This window comes from Schistocerca piceifrons, chromosome 3 (assembly GCF_021461385.2).
Source record: "Schistocerca piceifrons isolate TAMUIC-IGC-003096 chromosome 3, iqSchPice1.1, whole genome shotgun sequence".
Classification (NCBI taxonomy): Eukaryota; Metazoa; Arthropoda; class Insecta; order Orthoptera; family Acrididae; genus Schistocerca; species Schistocerca piceifrons.
Window position 1 is genome coordinate 458,396,353 of NC_060140.1, and position 22,687 is coordinate 458,419,039.

The following is a 22,687-nucleotide window of genomic DNA, read 5'->3' on the forward strand; positions in this document are numbered from 1 at the left end:
TTAATCATAGCTAACACTTGGTTCAAGAATCATGAAAGAAGGTTGTATACCTGGAAGAATCCTGGAGATACTAAAAGGTATCAGATAGATTATATAATGGTAAGACAGAGATTTAGGAACCAGGTTTTAAATTGTAAGACATTTCCAGGGGCAGATGTGGATTCTGACCACAATCTATTGGTTATGAACTGCAGACTGAAACTGAAGAAACTGCAAAAAGGTGGGAATTTAAGGAGATGGGACCTGGATAAACTGAAAGAACCAGAGGTTGTACAGAGTTTCAGGGAGAGCATAAGGGAACAATTGACAGGAATGGGGGAAAGAAATACAGTAGAAGAAGAATGGGTAGCTCTGAGGGGTGAAGTAGTGAAGGCAGCAGAGGATCAAGTAGGTAAAAAGACGACGGCTAGTAGAAATCCTTGGGTAACAGAATACTGAATTTAATTGATGAAAGGAGAAAATATAAAAATGCAGTAAATGAAGCAGGCAAAAAGGAATACAAACGTCTCAAAAATGAGATCGACAGGAAGTGCAAAATGGCTAAGCAGGGATGGCTAGAGGACAAATGTAATGATGTAGAGGCTTGTCTCACTAGGGGTAAGATAGATACCGCCTACAGGAAAATTAAAGAGACCTTTGGAGAGAAGAGAACCACTTGTATGAATATCAAGAGCTCAGATGGCAACCCAGTTCTAAGCAAAGAAGGGAAGGCAGAAAGGTGGAAGGAGTATATAGAGGGTTTATACAAGGGCGACGTACTTGAGGACATTATTATGGAAATGGAAGAGGATGTAGATGAAGATGAAATGGGAGATAAGATACTGCGTGAAGAGTTTGACAGAGCACTGAAAGACCTGAGTCGAAACAAGGCCCCGGGAGTAGACAACATTCCATTAGAACTACTGATGGCCTTGGGAGAGCCAGTCATGACAAAACTCTTCCATCTGGTGAGCAAGATGTATGAGACAGGCGAAATACCCACAGACTTCAAGAAGAATATAATAATTCCAATCCCAAAGAAAGCAGGTGTTGACAGATGTGAAAATTACCGAACTATCAGTTTAATAAGTCACAGCTGTAAAATACTAACGCGACTTCTTTACAGACGAATGGAAAAACTGGTAGAAGCGGACCTCGGGGAAGATCAGTTTGGATTCCGTAGAAATGCTGGACACGTGAGGCAATACTAACCTTACGACTTATCTTAGAAGAAAGATAAAGAAAAGGCAAACCTACGTTTCTAGCATTTGTAGACTTAGAGAAAGCTTTTGACAACGTTAACTGGAATACTCTCTTTCAAATTTTGAAGGTGGCAGGGGTAAAATACAGGGAGCGAAAGGCTATTTACAATTTGTACAGAAACCAGATGGCAGTTATAAGAGTCGAGGGGCATGAAAGGGAAGCAGTGGTTGGGAAGGGAGTGAGACAGGTTTGTAGCCTATCCCCGATGTTATTCAATCTGTATATTGAGCAAGCAGTAAAGGAAACAAAAGAAAAATTCGGAGTAGGTATTAAAATTCATGGAGAAGAAGAAAAAACTTTGAGGTTCGTCGATGACATTGTAATTCTGTCAGAGACAGCAAAGGACTTGGAAGAGCAGTTGAACGGAATGGACAGTGTCTTGAAAGGAGGATATAAGATGAACATCAACAAAAGCAAAACGAGGATAATGGAATGTAGTCAAATTAAATCGGGTGATGCTGAGGGGATTAGATTAGGAAATGAGACACTTAAAGTAGTAAAGGAGTTTTGCTATTTGGGGAGCAAAATAACTGATGATGGTCGAAGTAGAGAGGATATAAAATGTAGACTGGCAATGGCAAGGAAATCGTTTCTGAAGAAGAGAAATTTGTTAACATCGAGTATAGATTTAAGTGTCAGGAAGTCGTTTCTGAAAGTATTTGTATGGAGTGTAGCCATGTATGGAAGTGAAACATAGACGATAACCAGTTTGGACAAGAAGAGAATAGAAGCTTTCGAAATGTGGTGCTACAGAAGAATGCTGAAGGTAAGGTGGGTAGATCATGTAACTAATGGGGAGGTATTGAATAGGATTGGGGAGAAGAGAAGTTTGTGGCACAACTTGACTAGAAGAGATCGGTTGGTAGGACATGTTTTGAGGCATCAAGAGATCACAAATTTAGCATTGGAGGGCAGCGTGGAGGGTAAAAATCGTAGAGGGAGACCAAGAGATGAATACACTAAGCAGATTCAGAAGGATGTAGGTTGCAGTAGGTACTGGGAGATGAAGAAGCTTGCACAGGATAGAGTAGCATGGAGAGCTGCATCAAACCAGTCTCAGGACTGTAGACCACAACAACAACAAGGTATCATATTCTATGACACCACGAGTTATCAGTATTCAGAGAAAGGCATGGGTTCTTGTCCAGTGTCCGTTTGTGGAACTAGTCTCCAACAAGCATTCAAAATTAATGTCTATCTTCTCACTATTTCAAAGGAAACTACATACATTTTTTCTCCAAATATACTAGCTATATAACCTCAACACTCTCCACTTTTATCAATCTCTGTCACTCGCAGGAATATCAGTCGCTCTTGACAACTGCTTTAAAATAATTACTTAAAACCGTGGTACAATGTGGCTATGCAATGTGTATACCACGTCACAAAACTATACATTTGACAGCAGTTTCCCTGTTAAGATTGTCTGCTACGGTAATTCGTGTAAAAAAATCAGGACTTGAGCTTCATGTATCCAGTTATGTGTTTCTAAAATGAACATATTAATAAGTCATGTTCCCTTGCCGTTTTTCAAAAGAGATAAATGCCAAAAAGATCATAATCTTGCAGTTTGTTCACTGTATCTGTACAATCAGGCGAAAATGCTCTACGACAGAATTTTCAAGGCACACTACTAGACAAAACAGAAATTTCCATACAATACTTTCATTCCTAAGCGATCACCCGCAAAAAATTTCTGATGTCTCTCAGACTTGTTAGAACCCGAACAAAAAATTCCTATAGCTCGCGAACTTGCAAAAATAGGAAAATCAATATTTGACGTTACGAAATGTTGTAGACGACAACATTAGAAATTCACTATGTGATGGTTCTGACCCGTAGGCTTAATTATAAATTATCACATAATAAATTAAGGAAATACTCTCTGAGAAAGTTAAACAATCGTCCCGTCTTCACAAAAACAATAACGAAAAGATTAATGTCTTAGAAGGAGTGTCGTTCAGTCGCTAGAGCAGCAATCAGACAAAAGTTACAGGTTCTTAAAGATAAATTGTATCTTATTTTCCCTTTGCGGGACCTTCTGTTTATCCAGAGAGAACATCTAAATATACGTCCGCATGCTTAGCTGGGTGGTAACGCGCTTGCCTCCCGTGCAGTGGGCCCGGGTTCGATTCCCGGCCGGGTTGGAGATTTTCTCCGCTGGTGGACCGGGTGTTGCGTTGTCACCATCATCATTTCATCCTCATCACCGGCGCGCAAGTCGCCCAGTGTGGCGTCGACTGAAGTAAGACTTCCACTTGGCGGCCGTACTTCCCCGAATGGGGCCTCCCGGCCAACGCTGCCATACGCTAAATTCCATTTTTGCATCTAAATATACAAGAGGATAAATAGAAAACTTCATGATAAAATTCGTCTTCTACCGTTTATAAAGCGTTTTTACATTTCCAAGTCACAGGTTCATCATCCACTGATGCACTGTAAGGGCTCTTCATTGCGATGACAGCACCCTGTGGAAGTTACAGAACGTTCTTAATTTCGGTTTGAGAAACTGTGGTCTTGAAATATAACAGAATCACAGAATACATGTAGATTTTGTTAAAACTTACAGTATTCCCAATCAGTCCAGAATGTTTTGAGACTGGATTAATAAAAAAGTGAAAAAATTTAAATTGGTTTTTTAAGCCTTAGATGCCCTATATAGTTTCCCCCCTCCCCCCCCCCCCCCCACTTGAGATTCAGTACACAGAAGCTCGTACGACCGTGTGAAACCGTCAGAAAAGTCCTTCTTTGGGATGTTGTTCAACACACGCTTCCCATTCGCTTGAATGTCGGCTATGTTTCCAAAGCGTCGACCCTTCGTGGAATTTATGCATTCATATCGTGGTAAGTTCGTAATGATAACACGAAGTGTCGTCACCTGTGGTCTGGGGAATGTTTTCGTAGTGTCCCCTCGGTGATGTCGTAAGTGAGGTATCCGTGTTTCGCATTTCAGTAAAGACACGGCAGGCGTCCACACGTAGCTGTATTTGTTCAGGAGGCAAGGTGTGTGGTTAAAACTTTGCACACACTTTTCTCTTCCTCAGAACCTTTTGGACAATGTCTTGAACACTTCCTTGAGAGATGTTGTTCCATTGTTATTTGTGACGCAACAGTGTTGGAACACTACGGCCGCATGACCACCACGTAATACTGACTGGTCGCACCTGTCTGGTCGAATGTACATCTTTTGTTTACAGTTGTTAGTTCAAGCTACCACCTTGCTTCCAGCGCTTATACGCCAGGAATAAGTTCGGTCTCGCAACTTTTTCGAGAGATGGTGTACCTGTGAATTTTACATGTACTACTACACACATAATTTGCCGGCATATTTTAATTTTTAACAAAAAAATACATGCTTTCTTCTGTAATTCCTAAATTATTCCACAATTCCGCATACTGAGATTAAGAGCACACTATAATTTCCATCACCAGATTCTCAAATCCGCAACTGCCGTCGATATATTTACGGCATAGTCACGTTAATGTGACCACCACCTATGGTCTACGTCAACGTGCAATAACCACTCACAGACGCCAGGTAGCAGCACTAGCAGTGGAGGGTATATAAAACATACTGGGTGGACGCGGAAATAGGAAAACTGAGCAATTTATTTGTTGTCCGAAAGGGCATGATCATTGGCTTCCGGACCAAGGGTGGAAGCATTTGCGAAACAGTTAAGTTTCTAAACTGTTCACGGCCCGCCATGGTTAAAGTACACCACGCATGGGAAAATAGTCCTATCCAAAATTGGCACCGAGGCAACTGTTGTGTACCATAGCCCATAGATGACGTGGTGAAAGATGGTTACCGAGATATGTGCGGGCGAATATACGTGCAACTGTTGAGAAACTGTCCGACCAGGAGAACCAAGTGGCTACCAACAGTGTCTCCTCAGGGCCTTCACATCAGGCACCTGTTTCATGCACCCAAGCTGACTGCTGTGCGTTGGTGACGAAGGTTGGTATTTGCACTCCAATATTGCAAATGGACGTGCTCAGAGTGGCGATATGTTTCACTTTTAATGCTTCATCCGACAGATGGCCGTTAGTGTGTACGGTGTGAAATGTCTGAGAGCAAACACCTTGATACAAGCATCAGAACAGTCTAGGCCGGAGGAGGGAGCGTTATGGTCTGGGGAATGTTTTCGTAGTGTCCCCTCGGTGATGTCGTAATTACGGAAAGCAAAATGGGCCAACACAAGTATTCATCTATCATTAGGGAGCGTGTCGATTCCTACATGAAGTTTTTTTTTCCCTTGGCATGATGGCATGTACCAGTATGACAATGCAACGTGTCACATAGCTCGCAGTGTACTTGTTTGTTCGAAAAGCATCAAGACTAGTTTACGGGACACCCCTGGCCACCAAATTCCCCGGATTTAAACCCAATAGAGAATCTGTGGTATCACATCACCTGGCTATTCGCGCCACGCATCCTCAGCAGAGAATCCTAGTACAGCTGGCTACGGCACTGGAGTAGCTGTGGCTCCATATCCCTGTTGCTAATCTACCGAACCTCAATGACACTTCCTGCACGTCTCGCAGCAGTCCGCGCTGCGAAAGGCTGTTATTAAGGCTTTTGACAGGTGGTTACATTAATGTGGCAGAACATTGTACTTACTACGTGATCGTTTGTTTGTCTATGGTTGTAGGCTCACGTATCCGTTTTATGTTTGAGATGATCTGAACTTACTAAATAACAAACAAACACTTTGAGTTTGTTCAGAACAAAAAGACATCATGCTCCACTTTCACCTAGCGTAGTCTGTGTTGCCACTATACTGTTTACTAAAATCGAATTATCAGAATCACTGACGCAGCTAACTCAACCCACTAGAACTGTTCACCACAGGAGCCCACTTTCATAGGAGGCCGTCTCTTTTATTATGGTGGCTTGTTACGTCATTACTAAGGTATCAAACAAGACCTATGTCAGACTTACGACAGACATTATGAATCAATTTAATGTTTCTACAATCTCCAGTGACGCTAAAAAACGGTTTAGCACACGATTCAGTGGATCTAAATAGAGTTTGTGGTGATTGAACTGTGGTGATGTGGGAACAGAAGGGCTTAAAACGCACAAAACGAAAATCATTGCGAAATAAATCAAAATTAAAATCACGAAGACTGTGCAGGCTGGTTCTTAAGTTATCGAAGCATTTATATTGGAACATTGTCGTTTGGATAAAACAAGTTATCTACATAGACGTATATTGGCTATGATACTTCTTTTACTTCAGAATGATTTTCAGGAACGTGTCAAGAAGTAAGTTCAGAAGTGCTCTCACGTCAGTGTATGCAGGATTAGTTGATGGAATCCATGCCCCACAAAGCCTATTATCTCTCTGCGAATAAGAGGTGGTTCTCACTTTCAATATACATTAGTAACGCAGGGAATAATTTCTAAGAGACATACCAAATACGAAAACTTAAAACACACGAATAAAACAGATAAAGCAAATAAAAGTAAAATGATCGATGGGGAAAGGGACAGACACTTCAGGCAATTTTACATAGTCACCCAAAGTGTATGTTACGTTTCACCAGAAAAATTACTCGAAAATTACATGAAAATTTAATTACGGTGACCAGAAGGCCACGTATCTGAAGCACTAGATTAGAAATGGATCAAGTAGTTGCTATCGATCTGAGAGTTATGAAAAGAGCGGAGAGTTCGATAGTATTATATCACAACACGAATTCATATTAACTGGAAAACAAACAGACGTCCGCCCACACGATTATCAGACGTACAGGCTGACCCCAAAAGTCCGTTAACATCTGAAACTCCACTAATTTACGAAATAACCTAGATACAGAAGTAAAATTTGACACCAGTGCAAAAACTGAACAACAGATGACGCTGGACAGCAACACGTTAGCGACGCCGCATGAGGGTGCGAGGTCTGTCGATACCTTACGGAATAGCATCATCCTGGATGATAAACACCTGCCGGGAGGTACGACTTGCATGTAGGATGGCGCTCCACCCCAGATTGCTACACGTGTGAAAGATCTCTGGCCGAACGTCGTTTGGTGAAGATCGCGTGCTGAGCAGTCACTTCCGCCATGCTTGGCCTCCCAAACTTCAACCCGTCTGTTTATTGGTTGTGGGGTTACCTAAAGTCGCAAGTCTACCGCGATCATCCGGCCTCATTTCGGGTGTTAAAAGAAAAACATCCGACTCTAGCTTCTCACCTTACCTACTGAAATGCTTTACGGTGCTTACAATCCCTCTTTCCGTTTCGTAAACTCTTAATATGTACTGTGGTGAATATAAAAATTAGAAGAGAGACAGGGCGATTATAATGATGAGATGAACGACCAAAATCGGCGAAGCCTTCGTTGTAGAGTTGTCTTTAAGACCACGATGCGTGACCGTGGACATATGATTACTCACGTTTGTCCGTCAGAATTAACTTTGCAATGAGGTGACACAAATCGTCATTGTGCTTCATTGTCATGTAATTAAATGATGACAGGTTCGTTTTCTAGAACGTGCAGCGAGCACTTAGGGCTGCGACAACGGCGGCCTGTTCTTTCCAACATGGTATTAACACGACCAATAACAAATATTTGCTGAAAACGGTTAAAAATCGTTAGATGGGGACAAGGAGGAAATTAAATAATACAAGCGAACAAAGCAAATTTTCAGATTTAAATAATTCAAGATAGTTAAATAGTCGTAGTAAGATATCATCATATGTTACATCGTTTCATTAAGACAGCGAGTACAAGACAGTCTTTAGACACTATCATTTGTTATATCGGAACAAATAAGCTCTTGGTCACAAGTATTAAGTCAAAATTGACTTAGTTTCGACGCTACTATGAGCGTCGTCTTCAGAATTAGACTAACTGTTCTAAAACATATTAGGTATATAGTATAGTAATAAAACTAAAGTTTGTACTGACTGGAAAAGATGCAGTGCTTACAAGTCATATATTAAAAAAGATCTGAGCCGGAAAGTCGACGTCATGAACAGTTGTGAGATGGCGAGCCGCTAAGGGCTGCTCATACTGTGAACAAGGGTACTATCATTTGTTATAAAACAGGATCGTATTATAAATAAATTAAAGAACGTATCGGGGAGCTGCGATAATACTAATAAATTGTGGGATTCCATGCTGTTCACAACATCGTCCCTTGACAGCCGAGATGCTGAGCCTTTGTTGTAAAGAACACCGTCTTTGGTAAATATCATTTTTTATGCTAATTATTGATTTTGAATCATATGAAACGCAATCTGTTGGTCATTCCATGCACTTTTCTATTTCAATAAAACCTCGCTTAATTTCATGCATTTGTGTCAATTTCTGCCCCTCTAACTACGTTATTCCGTGCAGTATTGAATTTTCAAATGTTAACGGAGTTTTGGATCACCATGTGCATTACTCTTCACTAGCGCAAGGATCGTCATCAGTCCTATGATCTTGAATGCACAAACTAGATAAATTTCTCACCATCTATCGCAATTACAATACACATCAATAAATGGAAACTTAGTATCAATTTGGGAAAGACATATTTCTGCTTGTGTGTAGGAATGAAGTAATCATATTAATCTCTAGTACCGTGGCTCACAACGCAATTTTCACACAAATTCACACTACACTGTTAATTACCAAGTACATATATACAAGAACTTTACCTACTAACAGTTCTTGACTACCGTGTTATATTAAAAGACAAAGCAACGCAGATGCAATGCTGCTTTCAGAATAGGAAGAAACAGACAATTTACACATATAAATAATTACAGCGAAACATGACGTTTGAATGCCTGCATTTAGGGAGTGGATTAATTTAGGGATCTTCGTCATATGGGTTTTAAACTGCGATGTTTTCAGTACATTTCGTTTCAGGTCATCATTGAGAGAGCTATCATTTTTATATGTCTTTACTACGTTACATTAGTATTTTTCAAATTACATCTACGAGTTTCATTATCTGCTTTAAGTATATTGAATACTAAACAACATGGTTACGGCTTAGATAAAATGTATTTTAGTAATTTAACTTCCTTCAGTCAGGCACAATGAGTTTAAACGTGGAATCCTATCGCAGGTTGTATGCCTGGGGGTAAAGACAACCTTTCACTCACTGGACTATTATACTGATACAAACTAGTAAATCCACTGGCTATAATCTTTTACAGTAGTAGCTGAAAGTTACACATTGTCTATAGAAAAAGGTAAACGGCAGATTGTTGTGAGTAGTGCCGTAGTGTATTAGCTGCATCGCGGAAGTTGCTCATAAATATTTTTAACTGGCTCAAAATTTCTTGTGGGAGAATAACATTACCGTTTCTGTCAAAGTCAACCACTTTGGGCTATGAAGCAGTGTACCGCACCCATGACAGTTATCGACATATCTGCAACGAACTCTCGCTCGTTCTAAACGCTCCGTTGCTGTCATCTCCGCATTCGTAACGCCATGTGGGTTTTCTTGAGCAACGGTAATTTATTATTGTTTTTCTCCTGGATCTCGTATTGTTATTGATATATTACAGATATATGGATACATGTCATCTACCCCTAACAAGAACCAATGATCATATATCACTTTTACATATCATTCATGAAATAACAATTCTTCAATGACTTTAGAAAATTTATGCTACAGCTTTACGATAATCACAAAGTTAAATAGACATCCTTATTTTTTATAGCAGTATAGAACTTTTTCGTACCGAAGCAAAACAAAATTTCAAATATTTCATATGTATTTGATATTATATTGTAGTTTTCTTCTCCGTGATACTACAGAAAAAACACTAAAGTTAGTATCTTGCCTTTAACCATTACTTACTGATAATCAGTTGACACCTTACTTATTTGTTGTCCCACGTGTCTTCGAGGTATGTCAGCATCACAAAATACTGTGATGGATTGCTGTTAAGGTGGTTACGAGATGATCATAAGAAGACTAGAGAGAGTGACAACAGAAAAATAGTTGGAGTATGCTTCCAAGATTCTATGGTACGATAAGACGAGTACTCGTAAAATATGAAGCTTAGGATGCCACACAGGGGTCTGTGGAAAGACAGTAACTTCTGCAGAGAAAGAAAACAGAATGACAACTGCTTCATTGGAACAGAAGATGATTTTAATGAAAGCTCAATTTGCAAACTCATTTTGAAAGATGGCAGTACATAGCTGCAAACATGAACTTTCACGATCAAACTAAGTACAGCAGTCCAGCCATTTACTTGTATATACTTGTATAAGACACTCGTCCACACAACCTAAAATTAATCTATCTGGCAAAGCAAGTGTATTGCCAGACACCATTAGTTGATAAGTTTTAACAAAGTGTTCTACCACTTGTTGTGTGTCCAATAACATTATTTTCTACTAATAATGTTGTAAGCGTCTATATCACCCAAACTGGGATACGGTAGAGCTTTAACCGAATATTCTGAATACCACTAACGCTTATATTATAGGGCTTTCAAAATACAATTTTTTCGTCCTGCCGTCGTAAGTTTATATGCAAAATCTGAGGCACGGAGGAAAAGTGTGTGACATTAACTGGACAACAAGTTTCTTGTAGAGACAATGAAAAGTAAAGTACAGTAATATCAGATGACAGCTACCGAAAGTAAAAGTTATTATTTCGACTGGCAGTCGAGACAGCATACAGTTCCATTGTAACGAAAACGAAGATCGTGATTTCGTAGTAGAAATTAACAGCAGGAATGCCGATAGTGACATGTGAGATGCAAGTAGCAACAGAAGAAACCAAGTCGTGACATTGTTTCTCTGTTTGTTACAACTTAACACACATTAGAGTGATTTTCACTCAATCAGTGTATAACAGCGCTCTACTCAAAACAATTCCGAAGTTTATCGGATTTGTTTTTCCGTCTGTCTCGTCCTCAAACTGAAACACGACAATGTTGCCATCTGGCCGGGAATACAGACTGTAATGGGTAGTAACAGAGCTGTTAACTACACAGACTTGCAATGTAGTACTACGTCAATGAATACACTGTGACACGGCGTCACGTAAAGATTTATCGCTATGTCGCTATTAATTAATTCTGTAGACCATTTTTGACGGCTAATGATATGCAGAACTTGTCCTGTATCTCAAAGCTTCCTTTTCTCTATTAATTTCAGTCATTTGCTGTGATGATATGTGGGAAACGCAGGCTGTAATTTCTCGGTGGAAATTATTGGGAGCTACCTGCTTTTGGCTTCATCATATATGTTTCAAAATGACACGGAAGTTCACAATGGGTGAAATGTTCAATTCACTTCTATTGTACATCGGAAACATTATTCATAATCCTATTAATACTGTAATTTACGAAAATATGTGAAAATACGTTCATTAAAAGAATGAAACCAATGTTTTTCCCTTTTTGTATCGTGCTCCGACGATCAATAATAAATTTTTCATACGTTACAACTTGGTATCTTGTTAAATACTATTACACTGACTGCAATATGCAATAAAATGCAGACGTCGGTTACCAGTGTCACTGCTATGACGGCTAGTGGGTAATGGAATTTTTGTTCACAGGTTCAGGAATATTAGCCAGTCCAGACAAAATCAGCACACTGAATAATCGCTTTCTTGAATCTGTGGGACCAACTCTGCATTTGCTAACTGTGGAACAACAACAGGAGGCAGCTGCAAAGCTAAGGGAGTTCTACTTCGGAGATGGGGTCATCTCTACAGATAATCCGGAGCCCCTTGTTAATGTGAGTGCATCTTGAAATTCCCTAGTATTGCAGACATTTCTTATCGCATAATACAAGTCTTTCGCTGATTTCCCTCACCTTATCAGCTTCAAAGCACTTTCAAAATCGTTCACAAAGAGGAAAAACAGCTAAGAAACCTGGGTCTCAGTCGCCGTCTCTAGCTACACCATCTTACTGTGTTTGCCATGAAGAGCTTCATATGAATGTCGCCTTGGTTCCTTCAACAAACATAACGATTCATTCCCTCATACATCTAGTTAATTCTCTTCCTGATGATGTCAAAGAGACGTTGACCTGTTCAGATTTTATTCTTTTAATTTTTTAAAATTGCAGTAAAGCTAATTAGTGCAACCTTTCTCATATGTATTTCAAAAATGCCATGATTAGAACAACTTTGTGTCTGACAGATTGCAGTGGCGGGAGGCAGAGTTGCTAGCCGGTTAGCCAGCCGCACTTTACAAGGCTCTGCATGTGCCTACAAAACAGGCAACGCAGCAAGTATGTGGTGTACGAGAAATGACCTGATTGGCGGTGGCTGGCCCCTACTACTCGGCTCGCTGAAAAGTCAAAGTTATTTTAATCGAAGAACAAAATAGTGTTCCATTTTTCATTACCAATTTACCTTGTCAGGTTAGTTTATTTGGTTACTGGGAACAAACTACTAAGATCCAACATCTCACAAAAGGTTCGCCGCTGTCACCTTCACTGTTAAAGTAGGTATCATTTATTCTAAGAAACGTCCCCATTCTCCGCAGGAACCTTCCTGGAAGTCGCATGCAGTTGTTCATTGGAATCAAAGACAATCTACATCTAGAGTGGCTGACAAAAAGTTGAACAGGATCCAACTGGAAACGATTTTAATGTCTTAATCACTGAATACCTCGATCAGTTACGAAGAGTAGAACTTAGAGTTCGGCATACATTAGGCTTGTCGTCTTTACTTGTGCTACAATACTTTTTTTCTCTTTAAAGTTAGAATCAACTTAAGAAATGAAAACAAAGCACTCTGTGACTTTAGTGGACGAGAACTGTTTACCGGGCTTTGTTCCCCACATAAACCGCAGTATGTCTCAAAAGAGTAAAAAGAATGAGTTCGGCTTAACACTCTCAGGTTCAAAATGGCGCACTATCTATTTCTATACTCCGCTTGGAACTCATCCAAATGTATATGGATGATTATCATCTTTCCAGAATGAGATTTTTACTCTGCAGCGGAGTGTGCTCTGATATGAAACTTCTTGGCAGATTAAAACTGTGTGCTGGACCGACACTCGAACTCGGGACCTTTGCCGTTCGAGGGCAAGTAGAGCACTTGCCCGCGACAGGCATAGGTCCCGAGTTCGAGTCTCGGTCCGGCACACAGTTTTAATCTGCCAAGAAGTTTCATATCAGCGCACACTTCGCTGCAGGGTGAAAATCTCATTCTGGAAAGATGATAATTTTTTAATCAGCAAGAAGTTTGATTATCACCTTTAATTATGTGACTGAGAGTCAAGGGTTAGTCCAGTATCTTTAAACACTCAGCACATCCACAGAAATAGTTCACTAGCACTTTTAACTGCCTATGTAAGAGTGAGATCTACTTGCAATAGTGTTCTTACTGATAATTCTGTTTGTCAGTACATTTAATCATTTCTAGCCCCATCTTCACAACAAACAGTCAGAAATATTAATAATACAATCCGTTGATTTGCTGTAGCCCTCTGCATGAGCCACTCGTGTGACCAGCGTGCGCCCTAAACATACAACATCCACCTGTGCTGTTATTTAGTTCACACTAAGCGAAAGTTTAGCATTTTTTAAAACCAGAACACTCATATCTTCAGTCTTTTGATGGTAATCACAACAGTAAACGTTGCGTCATCCTTTCGACTGACTGATCACATTCGCTGACCCAGAACTTATCTCGTTTGCTTCAACTTCATTTCGATGCTACATGTTATTATGTTCTTTTACTATATAGCTGGACTTTTTGAGCCAGCCGCTGTGGCCGAGCGGTTCTAGGCCCTTCAGTCTGGAACCGCGCTGCTGCTACGGTCGCAGGTTCGAATCCTGCATCGGGTATGGTTGTGTGTGATGTCCTTAGATTTTTTTTTTTTTTTTTTTTTGTTCATCAGTCTACTGACTGGTTTGATGCGGCCCGCCACGAATTCCTTTCCTGTGCAAACCTCTTCATCTCAGAGTAGCACTTGCAACCTACGTCCTCAATTATTTGCTTGACGTATTCCAATCTCTGTCTTCCTCTACAGTTTTTGCCCTCTACAGCTCCCTCTAGTACCATGGAAGTCATTCTCTCAAGTCTTAGCAGATGTCCTATCATTCTGTCCCTTCTCCTTATCAGTGTTTTCCACATATTCTTTCCTCTCCGATTCTGCATAGAATCTCCTCATTCCTTACCTTATCAGTCCACTTAATTTTCAACATTCGTCTATAGCACCACATCTCAGATGCTTCGATTCTCTTCTGTTCCGGTTTTCCCACAGTCCATGTTTCACTATCATACAATGCTGTACTCCAGACGTACATCCTCAGAAATTTCTTCCTCAAATTAAGGCCGGTATTTGATATTAGTAGACTTCTCTTGGCCAGAAATGCCTTCTCTGCCATAGCGAGTCTGCTTTTGATGTCCTCCTTGCTCCGTCCGTCATTGGTTATTTTACTGCCAAGGTAGCAGAATTCCTTAACTTCACTGACTTCGTGACCATCAATCCTGATGTTAAGTTTCTCGCTGTTCTCATTTCTACTACTTCTCATTACCTTCGTCTTTCTCCGATTTACTCTCAAACCATACTGTGTACTCATTAGACTGTTCATTACGTTCAGCAGATCATTTAATTCTCCTTCAGTTTCACTCAGGATAGCAATGTCATCAGCGAATCGTATCATTGATATCCTTTCACCTTGTATTTTAATTCCACTCCTGAACCTTTCTTTTATTTCCATCATTGCTTCCTCGATGTACAGATTGAAGAGTAGGGGCGAAAGGCTACAGCCTTGTCTTACACCCTTCTTAATACGACCACTTCGTTCTTGATCGTCCACTCTTATTATTCCCTCTTGGTTGTTGTACATATTGTATATGACCCGTCTCTCCCTATAGCTTACCCCTACTTTTTTCAGAATCTCGAACAGCTTGCACCATTTTATATTGTCGAACGCTTTTTCCACGTCGACAAATCCTATGAAAGTGTCCTGATTTTTCTTTAGCCTTGCTTCGATTATTAGCCGTAACGTCAGAATTGCCCCTCTCGTCCCTTTACTTTTCCTAAATCCAAACTGATCTTCACCTAGCGCATTCTCAATTTTCTTTTCCATTCTTCTGTATATTATTCTTGTAAGCAGCTTAGATGCATGAGCTGTTAAGCTGATTGTGCGATGATTCTCGCACTTGTCAGCTCTTGCCGTCTTCGGAATTGTGTGAATGATGCTTTTCCGAAAGTCAGATGGTATGTCGCCAGACTCATATATTCTACACACCAACGTGAATAGTCGTTTTGTTGCCACTTCCCCCAATGATTTTAGAAATTCTGATGGAATGTTATCTATCCCTTCTGCCTTATTTGACCGTAAGTCCTCCAAAGCTCTTTTAAATTCCGATTCTAATACTGGATCCCCTATCTCTTCTAAATCGACTCCTGTTTCTTCTTCTATCACATCAGACAAATCTTCACCCTCATAGAGGCTTTCAATGTATTCTTTCCACCTATCTGCCCTCTCCTCTGCATTTAACAGTGGAATTCCCGTTGCACTCTTAATGTTACCACCGTTGTTTTTAACGTCACCAAAGGTTGTTTTGACTTTCCTGTATGCTGAGTCTGTCCTTCCGACAATCATATCTTTTTCGATGTCTTCACATTTTTCCTGCAGCCATTTCGTCTTAGCTTCCCTGTACTTCCTATGTATTTCATTCCTCAGCGACTTGTATTCCTGTATTCCTGATTTTCCTTTCATTAATCAACTGAAGTATTTCTTCTGTTACCCATGGTTTCTTCGCACCCACCTTCTTTGTACCTATGTTTTCCTTCCCAACTTATGTGATGGCCCTTTTTAGAGATGTCCATTCCTCTGCAACTGTACTGCCGACTGCACTATTCCTTATTGTTGTATCTATAGCGTTAGAGAACTTCAAACGTATCTCGTCATTCCTTAGTACTTCCGTATCCCACTTCTTTGCGTAGTGATTCTTCCTGACTAATGTCTTGAACTTCAGCCTACTCTTCATCACTACTATATTGTGGTCTGAGTCTATATCTGCTCCTGGGTACGCCTTACAGTCCGGTATCTGATTTCGGAATCTCTGTCTGACCATGATGTAATCTAATTGAAATCTTCTCGTATGTCCCGGCCTTTTCCAAGTATACCTCTTCTTCTTGTGATTCTTGAACAGGGTATTCGCTGTTACTAGCTGAAACTTGTTACAGAACTCAATTAATCCTCCTCCTCTCTCATTCCTTGTCCCAAGCCCATATTCTCCTGTAACCTTTTCTTCTACTCCTTCCCCTACAACTGCACTCCAGTCGCCCATGACTATTAGATTTTCGTCCCCCTTTACATACTGCATTACCCTTTCAATATCCTCATACACTTCCTCTATCTGTTCATCTTCAGCTTGCGACGTCGGCATGTATACCTGAACTATCGTTGTCGGTGTTGGTCTGCTGTCGATTCTGATTAAAACAACCCAGTCACTGAACTGTTCACAGGAACACACCCTCTGCCCTACCTTCCTATTCATAACGAATCCTACACCTGTTATACCATTTTCTGCTGCTGTTGATATTACCCGATACTCATCTGACCAGAAATCCTTGTCTTCCTTCCACTTCACTTCACTGACCCCTACTATATCTAGATTGAGCCTTTGCATTTCCCTTTTCAGATTTTCTAGTTTCCCTACCACGTTCAAGCTTCTGACATTCCACCCCCCGACTCGTAGAACGTTATCCTTTCGTTGATTATTCAATCCTTTTCTCATGGTAACCTCTCCCTTGGCAGTCCCCTCCCGGAGATCCGAATGGGGGACTATTCCGGAATCTTTTGCCAATGGAGAGATCATCATGACACTTCTTCAATTACAGGCCACATGTCCTGTGGATACACGTTACGTGTCTTTAATGCAGTGGTTTCCATTGCCTTCTGCATCCTCATGTCGTTGATCATCGCTGATTCTTCCGCCTTTAGGGGCAATTTCCCACCCATAGGACAAGAGAGTGCCCTGAACCTTTATCCGATCCTCCGCCCTCTTTGACGAGGCCGTTGGCAGAATGAGGCTGACTTCTTATGCCGGAAGTCTTCGGCCCCCAATGCTGATTATTTATCAAAATTTAGGCAGTGGCGGGGATCGAACCCGGGAACGAAAACGTTTTGATTATGAATCAAAGATGCTACCCATAGACCACGGGTCCTTAGATTAGTTTGGATTAAGTAGTTCTAAGTCTAGGGGACTGATGACCCTTAGTGTTTAGAGCCATTTGAACCATTTGGACTTTCTCACTTTCTTCCTTGTACAGCGATTGTGTGCAACTGACGCTCTCGATGAGCACTTCAGGGCACTATCTTACAATCCCAGCACAACCATCACCTTACCAATAATACAGTTATAGTAAGCTCATACCCCGCACGAAAAAGAGTTCGTACATAGAAATTGACGTTTTGGCAAAAATTATAACAAGAGGTTGCGAACACATATACGTACAATAGAATTTACAGTTCCTACTAAGGTCAACAAATAATATTTTAATTTCCTTTTATATTGGATCAAATGTGTATGTTCATGTATATATCTAATACTAAAATTGGCTCCGCTGACAGTAGCAACAGGCGTGCACTCCAAACATAAAGTATGTTATTTGTATAACATTAAATGAACGTATGTAACTATATCTTTACTATCAAAACCATTATCAGAATTACTTAAAATTAAAAGTGCACTGGCTGTGGCTGTTGTTACTAATATTTCTGAGTCCTTCTGTATTACTCAAGCTTCTGTTTCATACTATAATTTAGGGGTTACGGTCTGATTATGCTCGTATACAAGTTTTTATTAGACTGAATTCCACTTATGGTATCATCATAAAAATAAAGTACTCCAAACCATGATGCGCATATTTCCATGATTACACCTTTTGGCGGAAAAATAATTATTCGGTTTACAGATTCGTGTCTGTCACAGCATATATATTTATATATTTAATATCTCGTACGTTTATACTTATTCTAAAAGTGCTACGAATACGAATTTCTGTCGATATGTCACCCTCTCGTGGACTGATGATTTATATGGGCAATTACAGTTTGCTGTTGACTTCTAGGAAAATATTTGATAATAAAGTCATGTGTCTTATGGCGGTTGAGGTGCAGTGTGAACGCAGCCAAGGTAAAGAATGTTGAACAGTTTTATTGAAAGGTACATGAACCTAATAGTCTTCCTTTGGGTAAAGTTAATTACTACAACAGTTTGTGAAATTTCCTTTCCAAAAACAGGAAGCTGTGGCGAATGTGTCCGGCTGTAGCTGACGCTGGGGAAGCATCTGGAACAATGGCTGAAGACCTTTAGAATCATAGAAATGCCTCAAAGCTGTTTAATAAGGCGTCTCTGCATCTGCTATATGTTGGAGAGCAAAGATATGACTTGAGGCGTCTCTTCCCCGTTGACAACGAAAAGACATTTTGACTCAGAAATGTCTCTGTCAAGGTCTACGTGACATAGAAGTGTCACGCAAACACACACTGTCAACGTGGGGCGAGGAATGCGAGTGAAAGTTCTCAGAAAAATATCTTATCTCCACTTGTTCTGGGACTTACATTATACAAATCCGAACTTCGACTGAAGGCCGAAAGAGTCAAAGTTAAATATGTACTCACAAGTAGACCAAAATGAAGTAGTGAAGATCGATGGCCGATGTTAAGTTCTTGGTCTAATGCAGAGGCCAAATCCTTTTGATGGTTGTGACAGGAACTACTTACGATCACACGGCCTGCGGAAGTAAACAGGTTCATGGGGCTGGTAACCTCTAACAGGGCTCGCGCTGCCGCCTGCTGACCTAGTCAGCGTGCGTAATTGTAATTCTGTCATCTACAGATGTAACCCCTTCTGGGTTAGGTAGCTTGCATACTACAGTTGTAAAAGGAGTTGCAGGTCTGCCGGGTGAGCCGTCCATGCACCACATCCCTCCCCCATGTGAAAGATGAGAGGATGGTGCTCATCTCTAAGACTCGGGAGTTATGTGCCCGCCCAGGGATCTAGTGATTCAGGAGGCTGTGGGCGACATCAATTGAAGCTGGAGGCCGCAACCCTGTGGTATCAATGACAGGCTGGAACAAAATCATGAAAATGCTCTGGCAAGGAGGCATCATGTTTGATGGGATGCATTAGGCTGATCTAGTTGGAGGGATGTGGATCTAGTGTGCAGTGTCACTACTCCAAAGGCCGACCCAAAAGGAGGGTGATTACAGCTGGCGTTTAGTGTTGGAAACATTCTAGACGTCCAACGGCCGTTCCTTATGCTGGGATCCTGGCCCAACTGCGAGACTGACATGGGCGGACCTTGAGTGGCTGGCAAAAGTTGCAGCAGGCAAGAGTCGAGTCCTCTGAAGCGAATCCGTAAGGAAACCAAACGCAGACATACAGGACACAGATGGCTGTAACTGGTGCGAAAGAGCTCTGAAAGGAATGTGGACAAATTGCACCCCGAGGGCAGACGTGAGGACGAGAGCGCTTGTAAAGGAAAATTTCGGCTAGCAGGGGGCAGAAGTGAATGAGGGAGAATATGAAAAGTTAAAATCTTGGTCTGGAGGATCTACGAGAATGTGGAAGCACAGCAAACGGAAAATGATGGTGCTGGGAGAGTCGAGATGGTTGCGGTAGCACTTGAGATGTAAAATTTATATGCCCAGAAAGCAGAAGAGTGTACTTGTAGGGGAGAAGTTAATGCAGAAGCACTTTAGATTGAAGGGTATTGTGCCCAGATGGCATAGTTGGCTGCAGAAGCGCCGAAAAAGTAGGAACACGAGTGCAGTCAAAAAAACTTGTGCTGAGATGAAACACAAACGCCTAGATCCGACATTTCAGGTGTGAGTAAGACATAGGTTAGGCTAGGAGGAAGAGAATCGGCTAAAATATACAGGTCTGCTGTTAAGAGACTTTGGAAGAGCTATATATGAGGGCAGTTGTGGATAAAGGTACAGGCGTTGTAAAGCAAACTACTGTAGTGCAGTCCAATGGTAGTTGAACCCTGGAGAAACATATGGAACGGCAGCTGCGGTCGTCCGAAGTCATGATGACGCTGGCCTAGGATTCTGACTCCTTTCCAAAAACAGGAAGCTGTGGCGGATGTGTCCGGTTGTGCCTGACGCTGGGGAAGCATCTGGGACAATGGCTGAAGACCTTTGGAATCATAGAATGCCGCAAAGCTGTTTAATAAGGCGTCTCTGCATCTGCTATATGTTGGAGAGCAAAGATATGACTTGAGGCGTCTCTTCCCCGTTGACAACGAAAAACTCGGAAATAGACATTTTGACTCAGAAATATCTCTGTCAAGGTCTACGTGACATAGAAATGTCACGCAAACACACACTGTCAACGTGGGACAAGGAATGCGAGTGAAAGTTCTCAGAAAAATATCTTGTCTCCACTTGTTCTGGGACTAAGCTCTGGAATCAATGGAGGCATAAAGATCCGAATATCCATATCGCCAATTGAAACTAGGATGTTAAATTGGACCCAATAGAGACACAGAAATGAGACCACAACAAAGTTAAAAACTGCAGCGCCAAAGAAACTGTATTCAAGTACAGAGATATGTAAACAAGCAGAATACGGCGCAGCAGTCGGCAATGTCTATATAAGACAAGTGTCTGGCCCATTTGTTAGATCGGTTACTGCTGCTACAATGGCAGGTTATCAAGATTTAAGTGATTTGAAGGTGGTGTTATGGTCGGTGCACGAACGATGGGACACAACGTCTGCGAAGTAGCAATGAAGTGTGGATTTTCCAGTACGACCATTTTACGAGTGGACCGTTAATACCAGGAACCCGATAAAACATCAAATCTACGACATCGCTGCGGCCGGAGAGAGATCCTGCAAGAACGGGACCAATGACGACAGAAGAGAATCGCTCAAAATGACAGAAGTGCAACCCTACGGCAAACATCAGCAGATTCCAGTGCTGAGACATCAACAAGTGTCAGTGTGCGAACCATTCAACGAAACATCATTGATATGGGCTTTCGGCGCCGAAGGCCCACCCCTTGATGAGTGCACGACACAAAGCCTTACATCTCGCCTGAGCCTTTCAACACCGACATTGGACTGTTGATGACTATAAACATGTGCCTAGTCGGACGATTCTAGTTTAAAATGTATCGAGCGGATGGACGTGTATGGGTATGGAGCCAACCTCATGAATCCATGGACCCTGCATGTCAGCTGGTGGAGACTCTGTAACGGTGTTGGGCATGTGCAGTTGGAGCGATTGGAACCCTTTATACGTCTAGGTACGACTCTGACAGGTGACACGTACATAAGCATCCTGTCTGATCACCTGCATCCATTTATGTCCATCGTGCATTCCGAAGGATTTGGGCAATTTCAGCAGGACAATGCGACACTCCACGCGTTGAAAATTGCTACAGAGTGGCTCCAGGAAAACTCTTCTGGGTTTAAACACTTCCACTGGCCAGCAGACTCCCCAGACATGAGACTTATTGAGTATATCTGGGATGTCTTGCAACGTGCTGTTCAGAAGAGATCTCCACCTCATCGTACTCTCACGTATTTATGGACAGCCCTACAAGATTCATGGTGTCAATTTCCTTCAGCAATACTTCAGACATTAGTCGTGCCTGTGCCACGTCGTGTTGCAGCACTTCTGTGTGCTCGCAGGGTCGCTACACGATATCAGGCAGGTATACCAGTTTCCTTGTCTCGAGTGTACATACACCAATATACTTCTCCATCGGACTGAAGTTACTCACCTCTATGGTTTGTGAAACTTGGCGATTAGCAATGAATTTACACAAGTCCAAACTTAGGCCGTAATGATGAAAATGTCAGTGTTTAATATTCATCCATAAGTAGACCAAAATAGCGTAGCGAAGGTCGACGGCCGATATCAAGTTGTTGTCTCTGATGCATAGGCCAAGAACTTGTGATGTTGGTGACAAACGCTGGTGGCTCCCACCGTCGGCCGGGCTGGCGAGTGGCACAGTGTTGTATGTGGCGAAGATTCTTAATGAGGCTCTAGGTGAAGAACTGTGGGTGCAGTGCTGCCAGTCGCAGATGTCAATGGAAGACTGGCTTGGAGCAAAGTTGCACCGCCCTAAAAGCCTAAAAGCACTAAAGGAACTATTTGAGATCACGTGGCCCACAGGAACAGAGAGGACGATGGGGTCGGCAATCTCTAGCGGCTCTCATGCTGTCGCCTGCTGGCCTAGTGTGGGTGCACGACTGTAAAAACATCAATAAAAGTTTTGCATCACCCCAGTTCCCAGAACTCCTGAAGATAGACTTTGGATATTGTATCTCAGACACAGTCCCTTTGAATGGTCAGAGATGTCACCAAACCCGCCCAAAGATGTAAACAACCATGCATGAGCAGCGCCTATGAGACGGAGGAGGTCCGACAGTTCCACTCATCCCACCAGGAAGGAGGTGTCACGGCTCGTGTTGTCTGTAGTTCAACCATGCCTAGACGGTCAATACCGCGGTTCGATCGCGTCCGCATTG

The 22,687-nt window shown here is 41.6% G+C and overlaps 1 protein-coding gene across 1 annotated transcript in view; it reads left to right on the forward strand.

Annotated features, from left to right (window-relative positions):
- The window catches only part of LOC124788742 (para-nitrobenzyl esterase-like), a 61,814-nt gene that overhangs the window by 29,424 nt on the left and 9,703 nt on the right, over positions 1 to 22,687 (forward strand). The window contains 1 exon segment of the mRNA XM_047256024.1: positions 11,777 to 11,958. Coding sequence (XP_047111980.1) covers positions 11,777 to 11,958 — 182 coding nt within the window.